General features: G+C 52.0%; 1 protein-coding gene across 2 annotated transcripts in view; it reads left to right on the forward strand.

Annotated features, from left to right (window-relative positions):
- Window positions 1-2531: 2531 nt before the first annotated feature.
- Window positions 2532-16371, forward strand: part of PGM2L1 (phosphoglucomutase 2 like 1) — a 53007-nt gene continuing 39167 nt past the window's right edge. The window contains exons 1-2 of one of the 2 annotated variants that reach the window (XM_048493443.1): window positions 2571-2587; window positions 2994-3224. In XM_048493443.1, the coding sequence (XP_048349400.1) occupies window positions 3111-3224 (114 nt within the window). In that variant the 5' untranslated portion in view covers window positions 2571-2587; window positions 2994-3110. Of the gene's footprint in view, window positions 3225-16371 lie in introns of both variants that reach the window. The other variant, XM_048493442.1, reaches the window with a different exon arrangement.

The following is a 16371-nucleotide window of genomic DNA, read 5'->3' on the forward strand; positions in this document are numbered from 1 at the left end:
GGCTTTACTCAGGCCGAAAGCCGCCGACTTTATCTTTCGCCGGGCTTCTGCAAGCAGCAGGGCGGGCGATCTCTTTGCCCGCCACCTGGATACGTACACGGGTTAATGGTTTGCTCTCCTGCCCGCCGCTGGTATGCGCAGGTGGGCGGGCCAGGCGGTGGTAGCCGCCAGATTATTGCCCGCCGAATCTTCGCCGCTTCTGTAAGCAGCAGGGCGGCGATCTCTCGTCTTTCGGGCAGCCGCCGCGCTTACACGGGTTTTGCTTTTCCTGCCCGGCCAGCTGGTTATGGTGGTGCGCGCCACGGTGGTAACGTGGCCAGGCCGAGCCGCCGGGATTTGCCACCGCCTTCTGCAAGCAGCAGGGCGGGCGTGATCCCTTTGCCCGCATTGCCTTAACAAGGCCCAAGGGCTCCAGCTTCCTTGCCCGCCTTCGCTGGCTATGGCAGCGGGCGTCTTCCCGGGCTGTTGCCAGGCCGAAAGCCGCTGACTTTATCTTCGGGCCGCTTCTGCAAGCAGCAGGGCGGGCGTAGATCCCTTTGCCCGCGAAGCCGCCTGGCTGCTACACGGGTTTGCTCTGCCCGCCCGCTGGTTGGCGGTGGGCGCTTACGGTGGGCCGCCAGGCCGAAAGCCGCTGACTGATATTTTCGCCTCGGCTTCAGCAGCAGGGCGGGCGTGATCCTTGCTCCGGGTTGCTCACAGAAGCCGCCTAATAAGGCCAAGGGGTAGTCGCCCTGCCCGCTTCGCTGGTTGCGAGGGCGGGAGCGCTTTCAGCGGGCGTCGCCAGGCCGAAAAGCCGCTGACGATGCCAGCTCGGGCCGTAAGCAGCAGGGCGGGCGATCTCTTTGCCCGCCAGAAGCCGCCTGAAGACAGGCTAATGGCTTGTTTTTCCTGCCCGCTTCGGCTGGTTGCGGCTGGCGCTCTCTGGGCGTCGGCCAGGCCGAAAGCGCTGACGACGCCTTCGTGCAAGCAGCAGGGCGGGAGCAAGATCCCTTGCCCGGGCAGTCCGCCTGGCTGCGCCACTGGCTTTTGCCTCCTGCTCCGCTTCTCGGGCGACAAGTAGGCGGCGCCACGGTGGTCGCCAGGCTGAGCCGCCGGACCTTCTATCTTTTCGCCTCTGCAAGCAGCAGGGCGGGCGTGATCTCTTTGCCCGCGAGTCGCCTGGCCGCTGGCACGGCTTTGTTTTCTGCCTCGCTGCCCGCCAGCTGGTTGGGCGCAGGTGGGCGCTTTCATCGGTGGTCCGCCAGGTTGAGCCGATTCATCTTCGCCTCTGCCTGTAGCGCAGCAGGGCGGGCGATCCTCGCTCGCGCCTCGCCCGCCAGATGACGCTTCGCTGGCTTTGTCTCCTGCCCGCCTCTCTGGTTGGCGTAGGTGGGCTTCTTCCAGCGGCTACTTCCTTTCTTGGACACTTTTAAAAACAGCCTCTCAACACTAACTCCCCATGGAGGGGAGGGGGATTAATCATTAACAGACATGCTGGGTCAGTTGAAGGTGAAGTTAATCATTAACCGCAGTTTGCAGAACTAAGGGAGAGCTTCATCAAAGGTGTTGAAGTTAATCTTAACAACCGGTTCCCCCGAACTGGAAGAAAATGTAACAACAAATGATTGCTGCAGCCTCCAAAAAGCCGGGACTTTTTCTAAAACCCTCGGGAGGAGAGGGACTAATTGTTGCAAAGCCGTGAAGGTCCCGCCGAAAAATCGGGACTAATGGTCACACTATCTTAGGGCAACCCCTCTGTGAAAGGGTTGTCCGGACTCCAAAGGGGTCGCCAATTCACAGGTTGAGAACCACTGCCCTACTGGCATAAAGCATCTTTATTTTTTATCTTTCTAAGGACTTTGGCAGGGAGGACTTTATACTCCAGATGTTATGGATACATTGAGCTCTCTTATCAGCCCCTTCCAGCATGGCCAATTGGCCATGCTGGCAGGGGCTGATGGGAATTGTAGTCCATAACATCTGGAGTGCCAAAGGTTCGCCACCACTCTATCTGGACTGTATTCTCACAACAACCCTGTGAAGCAGGTCGAGGGAGATCTGCTAATGGCCGGGTCAAATCTGAACCCAGGCCTTTCCGTTCTAGTGCGACCCCCCCACCCCCCACCACTACAAGTCTCCCCAGCAGAGACTGTGAAGAGACCTGAAAAGGCCGCAAACTGCTATGAAAGTTTTAAAAACTACATTCCCCAGAAGCACCCGCGACTCAACAGACACCGTTTCGACCGCCCTCCCCGCCCCGTTCGGAAAATTAAAAAAAAAAGAGAGAGAGGAGAATGCGCGCGCAGCCGACAGAGCCCGGGGCGCGATTGGGGCAGCCGGAGTGGGCGTGGCCTGCCGGGTGCTGCTGAGCGCGTGCGAGCGGCTGTTGAAAGCCGGAGGGGTGAAAAACGGGGAAAGAGCCCAAGAGAGGGTGGGCGTGGCCGAGGGAGGGAGGGAGGCCGAGTGGGCGTGGCCGAGGGAGGGTTGTTGATGGTTTCTCTGCGGATCTGCCGAGGGGGTGCGCGCGCACACAAGCCCCCCCCGCCCTGAGGGAGCGGCGAGGGGGTGGGGAAGAGGGGGGGCTCCGCTTTGTGTGGAGATTTTGAGGGTGGAGGGGGAAGGAGGGGGGCTGTTTGGTTCTCCCTCGCTGGGGGGGTTGGAAACCACTGGCTTTGGTCCCCCCCCCCTTGCCTGTCAGAACAGACTATGGTGGGGGAAGACTGACAGGCTCCTCCCCCTTCTTGCTAGCCCCTCCCAATTTTTAGCAGGGGGGGCAGCTCTTTGCCTGGGTTGCTGGGTGGAGGAGAGGAGCTTTCCTTCAGACGGCTGCCCCCTCCCCATTTTAGGCTCGCCCCTCCCTCCTTTTTAACAGCGCAGGGGGGGCAGCTCTTTACCTGGGCTGCTGGGCGGAACCCCCCCCCCTCCCCATTTTATGCCCGGGGTGGACAGCTCCTTGCTTTGGGCTGGGCTGATGGGTGGGAGGGAGCCACCTGCCCTGTGACTGTACCCCCCAGATCCCCCAGGTGTGGTGAGCCCTTGCGCACAGGCGGACGGGTGCGCACACTGACGCTCGCTGGCACGTCTGTGGGATTGCTCCGGCTGACAGGTGGGCGCACCTGGACCCTGCGAACATGGGGGACCACAGAGATGCCGCCGGCGACGTCAACTCCAACCTGCTCATCGGCTGCAGCACGGGGGACTCCCAGCTGGACCAGGCCGTCTGGCAGTGGCTGACCTGGGACAAGGTGCGCACCTGTGCATGGACTCCTCTGTCTCCCTTTCTCTCCCCCCCCCCCCTCACTTATGAGCATTAAATGCTAGCGCTCACCTATACCTGTGTCTAATTCCTGCGATCTGCCATGCCTTTAGCTGGTTGCGGTGGTTGGGCAGGACATGTTGTAAATACCTGGTTTGTCCATGCTGTCAAAATATTCCCACCCCCTCCTCTGCAATGAGAGGTGCCCTCTTGTGTGTTTTTTGTTTTTGCAGGTTGCTGATGGAAAACTGCTTTTTTTCCCCTCGAGACTGGGATTGTTTTAGGGAAAGGAAGGTCTTTTACCTTTGCAGGGTCGGTCAATTTCGGGACAGTGTCCAAAACCCCATTTCTTGTGTCTGCCAATGGAGACTGGTTCGTGAACGATGAGCATTCGTGTGTGTTTCCACCGGCGCCTTTTCTTTCCTCTTGCAAAAATGAGTGTCGAGCGAGGAAAATCCATGTAGCGGCTATTGGAACAGCGTGTTCTTTAATCATAATGAAGGGCTTCTGGAAACCCCAAATGGGGGTGAAGCTCTTATCTCGATCAGAGCCAAGACCGTCCTTCTGTTGGAAGAAAAAGGAATAACAGCCCGAATGGGTGCTGCGCCCTTCTTTCAATGCCCTGATCGACGGTCTTGGATCTGTGCAGTTTCACAAATTGTGCTTTATTCTCTGTTCTATACCGACTTCCCTCATCTCTGTAGCAACGGAAACAGATATTGCAAAGGCAAACAAAATCCAGGTCCTCAAAACGGTTCTGTCCTCGTGTGGTAGAGGAGAACGGATTATCTTCTCCGCAGTTTTGGGTGGGGGGGCTTGCTGCCCTTGAACGCGCCTTGGAATGCGGAGAATAATCTCGAACCCCATTCCTGGGAGACCTCTTTTGCCTTGAGGTTTTTAGAAGTTTCTGAAAGCAGAGAGTATAGCTTCCCCCTTTTTTTTCTTTAACCCTGGCTGGCAATTTTGTGCATGTGTGTGCATTTAACGCTTCCTCTGGGAAGCTGTTTCAATCTGGCATTGGTTTGTTTTTCTCCTTGCTTCGGAGAGGTATTGTCTGCACATGTCGGCCAGTAACATCACATCTGGTCAGGGGAAATGTTATCCCTGTGTGTGTGTGTGCATGCATTCATTTATTTATTTGGTTCTCTGCCTGAATGTTAGATCTCAGTCCTTGAATCAATAAACAGTCTCTGGATTGTTGGTCGGTGGACAGGTATTTAGTGGACAGGTAACAAAGCACCTAGCCTGCTTCTGACGAACCTGGCTTTTGGCCCCTTCTTTATTCAGAAATAATCCCCTCCCCCCCCCCTTTTCCCCAAAGAATGTGAGAGTTATTTCAGCGCTGCAGCACCCCAAGGTCAGCCACAGATAGAGATACAACCACCTGCACTTCCACCCCCAGGAGTCAACGGAAACATCAGAAGAACATCAGAAGGAAACACTTCTTCACGCAACGTGGGATTGGTGTTTGGAATATGCTGCCACAGGAGGTGGTGATGGCCACTAACCTGGATAGCTTTAAAAGGGGCTTGGACAGATTGATGGAGGAGAAGTCGGTCTCTGGCTACCAATCTTGATCCTCTTTGATCTGAGATTGCAAATGCCTTAGACCAGGTGCTTCGAGGAGAGTCAGGAGAAGGCCCTTGCTTTCACCTCCTGCAGGTGAGCTCCCAAAGGCACCTGGTGGGCCACTGCGAGTAGCAGAGAGCTGGACTAGATGGACTCTGGTCTGATCCAGCTGGCTCCTTCTTATGTTCTTAAGGAGCCTGCTGGGTCAGACCAGAGTTCATCCAGTCCAGCTCTCTGCTCCTCGCAGTGGCCCAACCAGGTGCCTCTGGGAGCTCACCTGCAGGATGTGAAAGCAAGGGCCTTCTGCGGCTGCTGCTGCTCCCGAGCACCTGGTAACATCCCTTTTCCCGTGGGAGTGGAAGGTGTCAGGGATAAGCCTCGTTGTCTACAAGGCGTCTGAAAGGGAGAGAGAAGACCAAGGAAAGAATTTCCCTTTTCAGCCTGGTAACATATAGCAGGCTGGATACATATATTTTGTTGCACTTAAATTGCCAGGAATGTGTTTCAGTCACAGGTACAGTCAAGCTGCATTGGTTTAGGAATGCTCCTCAATCAGCTACGGTGCCATCCCTGATGAGGCCATGGTGAACTCTTAAGCAGAAACCTTGCAGAGCACAATATGAGTGAGACAGACTCATCTGAGAGAGGGCGCTGTGTTACTTGGAAACTGGCAACAGTTACTCATTGCTTTCCCAGCTGCCGGGCAGCGGCTCTCCTGCAGACGTATGTGCCAGGTGACATAAAAGGAGAAATTTTCTTGTGTCTCATAAACATGGCTGCTAAAGGCTTCCACGGCTGGGTTCAACTGGTTGTGGTGGGTTTTCCGGGCTGTGTGGCCGTGGTCTGGTGGATCTTGTTCCTAACACTGGGGTGCTGTGTGGTTTCCGGGCTGTATGGCTGTGTTCTAGCAGCATTCTCTCCTGACGTTTCGCCTGCATCTGTGGCTGGCATCTTCAGAGGATCTCCTCTGAAGATGCCAGCCACCGATGCAGGTGAAACGTCAGGAGAGAATGCTGCTAGAACACAGCCATACAGCCCGGAAACCACACAGCACCCCAGTGATTCCGGCCGTGAAAGCCTTCGACAATACATTGTTCCTAACATTTCAACTTCATCTGTGGCTGGCACCTTCAGAGGTGTCTCCCAGAGAAAAGTGTGTTACCGTGTGTAACTGTACACAGTGTGTAAGACACTTCTCTCTGTGTCCAGTTAAGTGTAAGTGTGTTACACACTGTTACACACTAAGAAGAAGAAGAAGAAGAGTTTGGAGTTATATCTCCCCTTTCTCTCCTGTAAGAGACTCAAAGGGGCTTACAATCTCCTTGCCCTTCCCCCCTCACAACAAACACCCTGTGAGGTGGGTGGGGCTGAGAGAGCTCCAAAAAGCTGTGACTAGCCCAAGGTCACCCAGCTGGCATGTGTGGGAGTGCACAGGCGAATCTGAATTCCCCAGATAAGCCTCCACAACTCAGGCGGCAGAGCTGGGAATCAAACCCAGTTCCTCCAGATCAGAGTGCACCTGCTCTTAACCACCACGCCACTGCTGCTCTTAACCACTACGCCACTTACACTTAACACTGTGTACAGTTACACACTGTAACACACTTTTCTCTGTGATGCACCTCTGAAGATGCCAGCCACAGATGCAGGCGAAACATTAGAGACAAGATCTATCAGACCACGGCCACACAGCCCAGAAAACCCACAGCAACCAATGGGAGGCTGCCTTTTATACTGAGTTACGCCACTGGTCTTCCACTATTGTCTGACTGGTAGTGACTGTCCAGGGTTTCTGGTCGGCGTCTTTCACATAATCTACTATGTGCTGTACTACCTCGAATCGAACCCGGCACCTACTGTGTGCCAAGATAATACTCTGCTGCTGAGCCGTAGCTCCCCAGTGTAAAGAGTATTGCATAATTACATGCATTGTTTCATTTCCGTCTCAGGGCTGGTGACAGATGGCAGATTTCATGTCGTGTTACTTAATTTTGGTGTACCGGTTGGCATGTTAAAAGCTGGGCCTTGCCGCGAAGTGACCTGCGCTTGAGAATCCAATGGGAAAATCAAAATTGTACATCAGGAACAGCTGCTCTGTTTTCCGGTGCGGGCCGTGCGTCGGAAGCGCGTTATCCCTGCTGTGTGCTGACTTGCGTATCGGCTTCTGGCCTATTTCGGGCCTCATTGGCCACGGTGGGGTAGGATATAGCAGCTGCTTAATAATGCATGCTACCAATTGTATAGGTGGAGAAATGGAAAAAGCATCCCATCCCTTTTAAACCTTCAAGGAGATGCCCTGCAGAATTAATTGCTGACCTTCCGAATTCACCTTGAGGCACACAACATCACAAGCAGCTAGGTTGGCATTGTTCTGTCTAGAGCAGGGGTATCAAACTCATTTGTTAGGAGGGCCAGATGGGACATAAATGTAGCTTGGTGGGGCTGTGGGGGGGGGGGCGGTGAGGGAAGAGGAGAAAAAGAAGAGTTGGATTTATATCCCCCCTTTCTCTCCGGTAAGGAGATTCACAGGGGCTTACAATCTCCTCCCCCCCACACAACAAACACCCTGTGAGGTGGGTGGGGCTGAGAGAGCTCCAAAGAACTGTGACTAGCGGTCATTAGCCCAAGGTCGCCCAGCTGGCATGTGATGGAGTGCACAAGCTAATCTAGTTCACCAGATAAACCTCCACAGCTGAAGTGGCAGAGTGGGGAATCAAACCCGGTTCTCCAGAGTAGAGTGTACCTTCTCTTAACCACTCCGCCACGCTGGCTCTCAAGAGACAATCCCGAACGTGATGGCCAAGGCCACTTCCTGTGTGTTTGTGCCTGTTCAATATCCCTCCTTCTCTGGTCTCATGAACACTTCCTCCTTGTTTAAACTTGTAACCGTTCTATCCAGAAAGCTGTTTGACCCGGCTTATACCAGGTCACGGTAGAACAAGGAAACGGAACTAACCAAAACACTAGGGATACAAACAGGTTCACGTCAAAACAGCTCTAGTCATGGACGTAGGTAAGGGGGGGGGGTCTCGGGTTTGAACCCCCCCCATTCATGTCCGAAGCTCCGCCCACCCGTTTGTGGGTTTTAAAAACATTTTTAGTGTTTTTTAGTTTTTGGCCTGCAGGTGGTGCATTGTTTGGGCTAGCAACACCAAATTTTCCGGGATTGGTTGGGGGACTCTCCTGATGACACTAACCAGGTTTGGTGAGGTTTGGTTCAGGGGGTCCAAAGTTATGGACTCCCAAAAGGGGTGCCCCCATCCTCCATTGTTTCCAATGGGAGCTAATAGAAGATGAAGGCTACATCTTTGAGGATCCATAACTTTGGACATCCTGAACCAAACTTCACCAAACCTGGGATGTACTATCAGGAAAGTCTCTTATTGATACCACCCAGGTTTTGTGAAGTTTGGTCCAGGGAGTCCAAAGCTATGGACTCCCAAGGTGGGTGCCCCCATCCCCCATTGTTTCCAATGGGAGGTAATAGGAGATGGGGCTACACTTTTGAGGGTCCATAACTTTGGACCTCCTGAACCAAACTTCACCAAACCTGGGTGGTATCATTAGGAGAGACTCCTAAAGATACCCTGAAAGTTTGGTGCTTCTAGCTTAACCATTGCACCCCTGACAGCAGGCGCCCCCCAAATTTCCCCAGATTCTCCTTTTAAATCCACCCCCTTCGGCATGGATTTAAAGGGAGAATCTGAGGTCCTCAGTTTATAAGAAGAAGAAGAGTTTGGATTTATATCCCCCCTTTCTCTCCTGTAGGAGACTCAAAGGGGCTTACAATCTCCTTGCCCTTCCCCCATCACAACAGACACCCTGCAAGGTGGGTGGGGCTGGGAGAGCTCCGAGAAGCTGTGACTAGCCCAAGGTCACCCAGCTGGCGTGTGTGGGAGTGCACAGGCTAATCTGAATCCCCCAGATAAGCCTCCACAGCTCAAGTGGCAGAGCTGGGAATCAAACCCGGTTCCTCCAGATTAGAATGCACCTGCTCTTAACCACTACGCCACATTGAAAGTGATGCTGTTTCAGGGTGGGGGATAATCCACCCCAAAACAGCATCACTTTCAATGTTGTTTAACTAGGGACCCCAGATTCTCTCTTCAAGGTGGATTTAAAAGGAGAATTTGGGCTCTCTAGTTTAAACACCATTGAAAGTGGTGCTGTTTGGGGGTGGATTCCAGCATCACAGCGGCTGCCCGGGGCGGCGGCGGGGGGGTGGGGGTGCAAAACTCAGATTTTGCACCAGGCTGCATTTTCCCTCTATGCCTCTGCCCAGAGGGGTGGGGCAGGGGAAGGCAGGGCAGGGGAGTCTGCCATCCCTGACCTCAGAGAGCTGCTTTTATAAGCGTTAGGCCAGGGGTGGGGCTTGGGGAGGCGTGGCCATGTCCTAGGGGCGGGTGGGGGTGTGGCCCCACACCAACCCCCCCCCCATAAAAAATCTATACCTACGTCCCTGGCTCTAGTGTGTGTGCCCAGCTCACTGCAGGTTAAGTGTTGGCAGCTGGAGAAGGCGACGGCAACTCCGTCAACAAAGGCCCCTTCCGCACATGCAGAATAATGCGCTTTCAATCCACTTTCACAACTGTTTGCGAGTGAATTTTGTTATTCCGCACAGTGGACTGAAAGTGCATTATTCTGCATGTCCGGAAGGGACCAAAGTCTGCCTAGTAAACGTGATGTGATGTCACCCCACGTGTCCACAGTCACCCGGTGCTTGCACAAGAGGCTACCTTTACCTTTCAGGTAAAACACCTGAGAAGCAAAAATATGAGAAAGCAACTCAAAATACATAGCTAGACCAGTTCAAAAGCTACTTTTTATTTAAACTGTTTAGCTACCCACCTTTCTCCTGTGCATCTGCAACATGTAAAACCACCACAACAGGTAAGAGCTGTAGCTTTAAACTACTCTAAGAAAGCGCGGGACTTGTGTGACATCCAATATGGCCCTTAGCCAGGATTTACATTTTCTTTGGGCAGAAGTCTGGAAGTGGTCCTGCCAGGTCCTTCGTGCTTGGATGCCTTCTGTTCCTTTCTGTCTCTTCCAATAAGAACATAAGAACAAGCCAGCTGGATCAGACCAGAGTCCATCTAGTCCAGCTCTCTGCTACTCGCAGTGGCCCACCAGGTGCCTTTGGGATCTCACATGCAGGATGTGAAAGCAATGGCCTTCTGCTGCTGCTGCTCCTGAGCACCTGGTCTGCTAAGGCATCTGCAATCTCAGATCAAGGAGGATCAAGATTGGTAGCCATAGATTGACTTCTCCTCCATAAATCTGTCTAAGCCCTTTTTAAAGCTATCCAGGTTAGTGGCCGTCACCACCTCCTGTGGCAGCATCTTCCAAACACCAATCACACGTGGCGTGAAGAAGTGTTTCCTTTGATTAGTCCTAATTCTTCCCCCCCAGCATTTTCAATGGATGCCCCCTTGCAAGTTGATGCGTTTCTGTGTCGTACTTTCCCGTCGGCTTCGTCTGCTGCTCTCCTGGTCTGCCGGCAACGTGGGACGGCATGCCCCTTCTCCCTCCGGCGCTCGACTTCAGCGAGACTGGACAAGTCCGGAACGAAAGACCTGCTGCTGTTTGCTGCTATTTCCTGCGGGCCTTGCAAGTCACAGGAGCTGCTGTGAAATGGCGGATTTGCTACGGAAGCTGACCACAGAGTCCCACTGCTGTGTAACGCCGTTAGTTTCCTCTGGGTTGGTGTGATCCCCGTTTGAACCCATGAGTACGGCTGTATACCAAATCAGATACCCGGTCCATCAAACTTAGCATTGTCTACTCAGACTGGCAGCTGCTGAGAAGAAAAAGAAGAAGATGATGAAGAAGATGATGATGATGATGAAGATGATGAAGAAGAAGAAGATGAAGAAGAAGAAGAAGATGATGATGATTTTTAACCCCCCCCCCTTTCTCTCCTGCAGGAGACTCAAAGGGGCTCACAATCTCCTTGCCCTTCCGCCCTCACAACAAACACCCTGTGAGGTAGGTGGGGCTGAGAGAGCTCCGAGAAGCTGTGACTAGCCCAAGGTCACCCAGCTGGCGTGTGTGGGAGTGTACAGGTTAATCTGAATTCCCCAGATAAGCCTCCACAGCTCAGGTGGCAGAGCTGGGAATCAAACCCGGTTCCTCCAGATTAGATACACGATCTCTTAACCTCTTACTCCACTGCTCCTGAGATCTTTCGCCTTGCCTACTTCTGGGTCCTCGTACCTGGAAGCACCCAGGGATTGAATCCCAGCACCAGCAAGGCAAGCAGAGGTTTTACCACTGATCGCGTGGCTTTCTGAGGTCTCAGGCAGAGGTTGTCAGGCGTTATTGGCCCCCTTCAGTAATCCAACTCTTGGACGCAGCAATCAGTTTATTTGAACAGGGTGAGGAACGTACAGCAACCAGCAATTCATTGCTGGAGCTAAAGTTCAAAGCGGCAATTGAAGAGTCATAATTCATTCCCCTCAGCCCCTCCCTTCGGAGGGGGTGGTGGATAAAATAAAGAGGTATGTGTTGGGTGGAGGCATGGCTGGAAGAAAATGTCCCGTTGAGGACACGATGCAAGGGCAGGCACACGGGATAAGGGGAATTTTTCCCAACGCTGGGAAACACCAGAGTCCTGCTCGAGCGCGCACATCAAGCGCTCTCTTCTCTGTGTCTGAAGAAGAAAGGTTTCACCCTCCAAAGCTGCTCCTTCCAAAGTCTTGAGGGTCTTTCGGGTGCTCCTGGACTCAGATCTTAGCTGCCCTTCTGTTGATCTCCTCCAGAGTGGCGAGGAAACTACCTGATGCCGTTAACCGTGACTCCTCGGCTTCCCTTTCTTGGGCCTTTGCTTTACACTTGGAGAGAAAATGTCGATTCCGATCACTTCCCTTCTTTAAAAAACCCCTCCTATTTATCTGGTGCTCACATGTTGTTTTGCTCGGGCAGATCTGTATCCTAAAGGTTATTGTTATGCAGAAGTAGATTCTGGGACATCTTGTGATCACAGGATGTTCCAGCCACTCTCTTCCCCCATAAAACCACTCTTTTGGGTGATTATGCTGGCCAATTCTTCTACTGTGTTCACTGAGCCCGTGGTGGCGAACCGTTGGCACTCCAGATGTTATGGACTACAATTCCCATCAGCCCGAGCTGAAGGCAGTTCAAGTGATTATTTAAGAACTATGTTTTGAAAGGCCTTGGAATTTTTTCACCTTTTCTTTATCATGCCCGTAATGTTCTAGAACAGGGGACTGCAACCTGCGGCTCTCCAGATGTTCATGGACTACAAATTGGCCATGCTGGCAGGGGCTGATGGGAATTGTAGTCCACAACATCTGGAGTGCCAAAGGTTCGCCACCTCCACTGAGCCATAGCTGGGAGGGAGGCTGACCTTCTCTCACAGCAGACTGAATTCTTGCACTTATAGGCTTATGAATAACTGGGCCAATGTCAATGCCAATGTCGATCAGCCAGGTATGAGGAGACTACTTTGTGGGGCGCTTTGGGTCTGTGATCAGTACCCCTTGTCCCCAGGCGCAACTCTTCTGGTCACGTGGGGGGCGCAAAATCAGCCCCCCACGTGACCAGGAAGTCCTGCTGTCTCGTCATTTTTGCGCCCTCAATCCCACCCTGGACTCCCCCCTCCCTTCCTTCCTCCCCTGCCAGCTGGGCTCCCAGCCGGCAGCCTGCAGTCTCTTCTGACCTCCCCTCCGGGCAGGCCACAAGAGACTGCAGTCCCGGCCTCGGAGACCTCCTTTTATAAGCACTGAGCCCAGGGGGTGGGGCTTGGGGAGCAGGAAGTCCCACCCCTTCCAAGAAGTCCCACCCCCGGCCTCAGTGCTTATAAAAGAAGGTCTCCGAGGCAGGGAATGCAGTCTCTTCTGGCCTGCCCGGAGGGGAGATCAGAAGAGGCTGCTGGCTGGGAGCCCAGCTGGCAGGGGGAGTCTGGGGGGGGGAGGTGGGGACCCTAGACCTTGTCCATGTCTATGGTGACATGGGCGGGGTCGAGGGCAGTGGGGGTGGAGCCTGGGGGCATCAAGGGCAGAGCAGGGGGGGCAGAGGCTGAGGGGGGGGTGCATCCTGGAGACAATTTGTCTCCGGGTGCCATTTACCCCTGGAACGCCTCTTGTCTGTGATGCTGAGCCAAAGACATTTCAGTTGCATGCATTGAGCGGAGACGCAGCCCTATGAATCTCTTGGGCTAGTTGCAATTTTCTCTGAACATTCTCAGCTCCACCTGTCTCCCAAGGTGTCTGTCGTGGGGAAGGGAAGGGAAAGGAGCTTTTGAGCTGCTTTGAGACTCCTTAAAGGTAGAGAAAACCTTCCCCCTTCTTCTAGAACAGGGGTCTGCAACCTGCAGCTCTCCAGATGTTTACGGACTACAATTCCCATCAGCCCCTGCCAGCACAGCCAATTTGTAGTCCATGGACATCTGGAGAGCCGCAGGTTGCAGGCCCCTGTTCTAGAACATTATGGGCACGATAAAGAGAAGGTGACAAAATTCCAAGGCCTTTGAAAACATAGTTCTTAAATAATCCTTTGAACTGCCTTCATCTTAAGCAAGCCAAATGGTTCAAAACGGAGGGTTTATCTGCACAATTTTTGCTTTGGAATGAAAGCAGAGTCCAGGCCACCGGGGACTTTTTGTGAGCCTTCAACCTTGAGGGCTTTTGCTTTGTGTTGCTTCCAAGACTGGCTTCCAGGAGTTTCTTGGCTTTCTTCGGATTGACTGCTCTGCGTGGGGTTGCCTTTAACGATCACTGGAACATTTTATCTGCTGTAGCTGGCACCTAGATGAAATAGAGGGGTGCTGTTCAGCCCACCCTGTGATTGACAGCTTCTCCGGCTTTCACACCCCATTCAAGGTGCAGGTGTTGACTTTTGCTAAGCCCTTTATGAGTTCACGCCGGGTATCTCAAGAAGCAGCTTCTCTGTCTTCGCATCAGGAATCTGGCCTCTGTCCAGGATTTCAAGGAAGGATGCGGGAACCTTTGCAGGGACAAGTAGGACTCTACATAAGAACATAAGAACTCTGTCGGTCGTGGCTGAAAGGATCAGAAATCATTTGCCAGAGAAGGTCTATCAGTTTAACTCCTGGCCCTTTAGAAGGAAACTATTTTGAGAAGCGTTTGGAACTTGTTTGTTTTGCTAAAAATACTGTTTTTAGTGAGCATCCTGCAATTTCTTTGGTTGTTTTCCCACTGGGAGCAGCAGTGGCGTAGTGGTGAAGAGCAGGTGCATTTTAATCTGGAGGAACCGGGTTTGATTCCCCGTTCTGCCGCTTGAGCTGTGGAGGCTTATCTGGGGGAATTCAGATTAGCCTGTGCGCTCCCACACGCGCCAGCTGGGTGACCTTGGGCTAGTCACAGTTCTTCAGTATTCTCTCAGCCCCACCCACCTCACAGGGTGTTTGTTGTGAGGGGAGAAGGGCAAGGAGATTGTCAGCCCCTTTGAGTCTCCTACAGGAGAGAAAGGGGGGATATAAATCCAAAACTCTTCTTCTTTTTGCCATTTTACTTTTTAAAAAAAAAAACCTTGTGTGTTTTAGTGACACCCTCAGACCAGGTTATATTAAATGTAAGAAAATCTAATAAAACCCAGCAGAACAACCAGCAAAATAAAGTAGTAGTGTACATAATCCACAATCCAGTTATGGACGTTTGATCATTTTCATTATATCTTATTCTCAACGTGGCCTATCTGTGGATATTTAAATAGTGAGATTGAGGCCTTGGACAGACAAGACAGATGTTTTTACAAGTCAGAAAAAAAGCCCTAGGTTTGCAGGGGGAAAAAATCTTTTAAAAAACCCATAGGGGGTTACTCTTTAAATGATAAAAGAAGCATCTGTAGCTGAAAGAAACAGATGCCCTCGATGGCTGTTGCTAGGCAACCACAACACTACTGCCAGCCTTCAAGCCTTGGTTTTTGTCAGTAAAGGGAAGAGAGGAGGGCCCTTTCCAGGGTTGTTTTTGGCCTTTATGAGAGGACACACTGAGGCCAGGCCTACCCGTAACCACTAAACCACGCTTGTGTAATCCATATTGATGTTTAAAAAGCCTCTTCACACTGGTATTGCAGTCTGCACTATCCCAAATTTGCAAGCACGCATCTGGGACTATGGAGAAAGCACAATGTAGGATTTTAAACAGAAGATGCCAGGAATTTCTGGATATACTACAGCAGTAGTTCGACAGCCACACATGGCTCTGCTTTGTTGATGGCAACTGCAGAATTGGCTGTCTGCGGACTGAAATAGAACATTGTGGCTGCGTGTAAAATCCTTAATATTAAAGAGTACAGAATGTCACAGAAGCACCGATCTTCCCTACGTGAGCTTTTCCTGCTTCCTGTTATTTCTTTATCAGTTTTTTTAATCCCATCTAATTGTTGTTGCTGTTTTATCTCATATTGCTTGCCTGCTTCGGGTACAGGTTTGTAAATAGCTCATCTTGGGAAGTAAAGGTGTCAAGAAGAAGAAGAGTTTGGATTTATATCCCCCCCTTTCTCTCTTGAATCTCCTTTTCCTTCTACCCCGCCCCCCTTAACAACAAACACCCTGTGAGGTAGGTGGGGCTGAGAGAGCTCCAAAGAACTGTGACTCGCGCAAGGTCACCCAGCTGGCATGTGTTGGAGTGCACAGGCTAATCTGGTTCAGCAGACAAGCCTCCACAGCTCAAGTGGCAGAGTGGGGAATCAAACCTGGTACTCCAGATTCAAGCGCACCTGCTCTTAACCACTACACCACGCTGGCTCCAGACAGTTCTTGTAAACCAGAAGTGGTTCTTTTTCTCTCGAGGCCCCAGCTGGTTAACATGCGCGTCTTACTAGAGAACCTCTTTTCTGAGCTGTCTTACAGATAACCACAAAATGTTTTTTTTTACAAAGGAAGTTAACTTACAGATGTTCCAGTTGCACAGTGGCAGATAGGAAGGCGCTCCAAAGGGTGATCACTACTGCACAGAGGATTATTGGCTGCCCTCTCCCCTCCTTGGAAGAACTCTATAATTCCCGAAGCCTAAAGAAAGCCCAAAATATTCTGAGAGACCCGTTTCATCCGGCACACTCTCTTTCTGAACTGTTACCATCCGGCAGACGACACAGGTCTATCAAAACTAGGACAAAGAGGCTTAGAGACAGCTTCTACTCTAGAGCTGTGGCGATGCTGAACTCCGCGGCTTCGTGTTGATGTGTTTGGGGCTGTGTAGGGATGGGCGGAGGAAGGGGAAAGGGAGGATGGGGTGTGAGTCTGAAATTGTGTGCATCGAGGAATGCTGCTGTAAATTTCGTTGTGCGTGCACAATGACAATAAAATGCTTATGCTTATGCTTGTATGTCAGACTGCGTTGTAACCCAGCTTGGCAGCCATGTAAGACGATTCTGTCAAGCGGGGTGATGAAAGCAGACCGGATTCCTCGACAAAAGCCGAGTTCATCCAAGGTTAATTTCTGGAGGCCAGTGAGTCACGGACCTGCCTTACAATTCATACTTTAGATTTGCTGACAGTGTTCAGGAGAACTGTAATCACAGAACCACACCGCTGTTATTCTGTTCCTGAGATGCTCTGGCTCTGTAAATGAGCAATTGCT

Source organism: Sphaerodactylus townsendi, linkage group LG04, assembly GCF_021028975.2.
Source record: "Sphaerodactylus townsendi isolate TG3544 linkage group LG04, MPM_Stown_v2.3, whole genome shotgun sequence".
Taxonomy (NCBI): domain Eukaryota; kingdom Metazoa; phylum Chordata; class Lepidosauria; order Squamata; family Sphaerodactylidae; genus Sphaerodactylus; species Sphaerodactylus townsendi.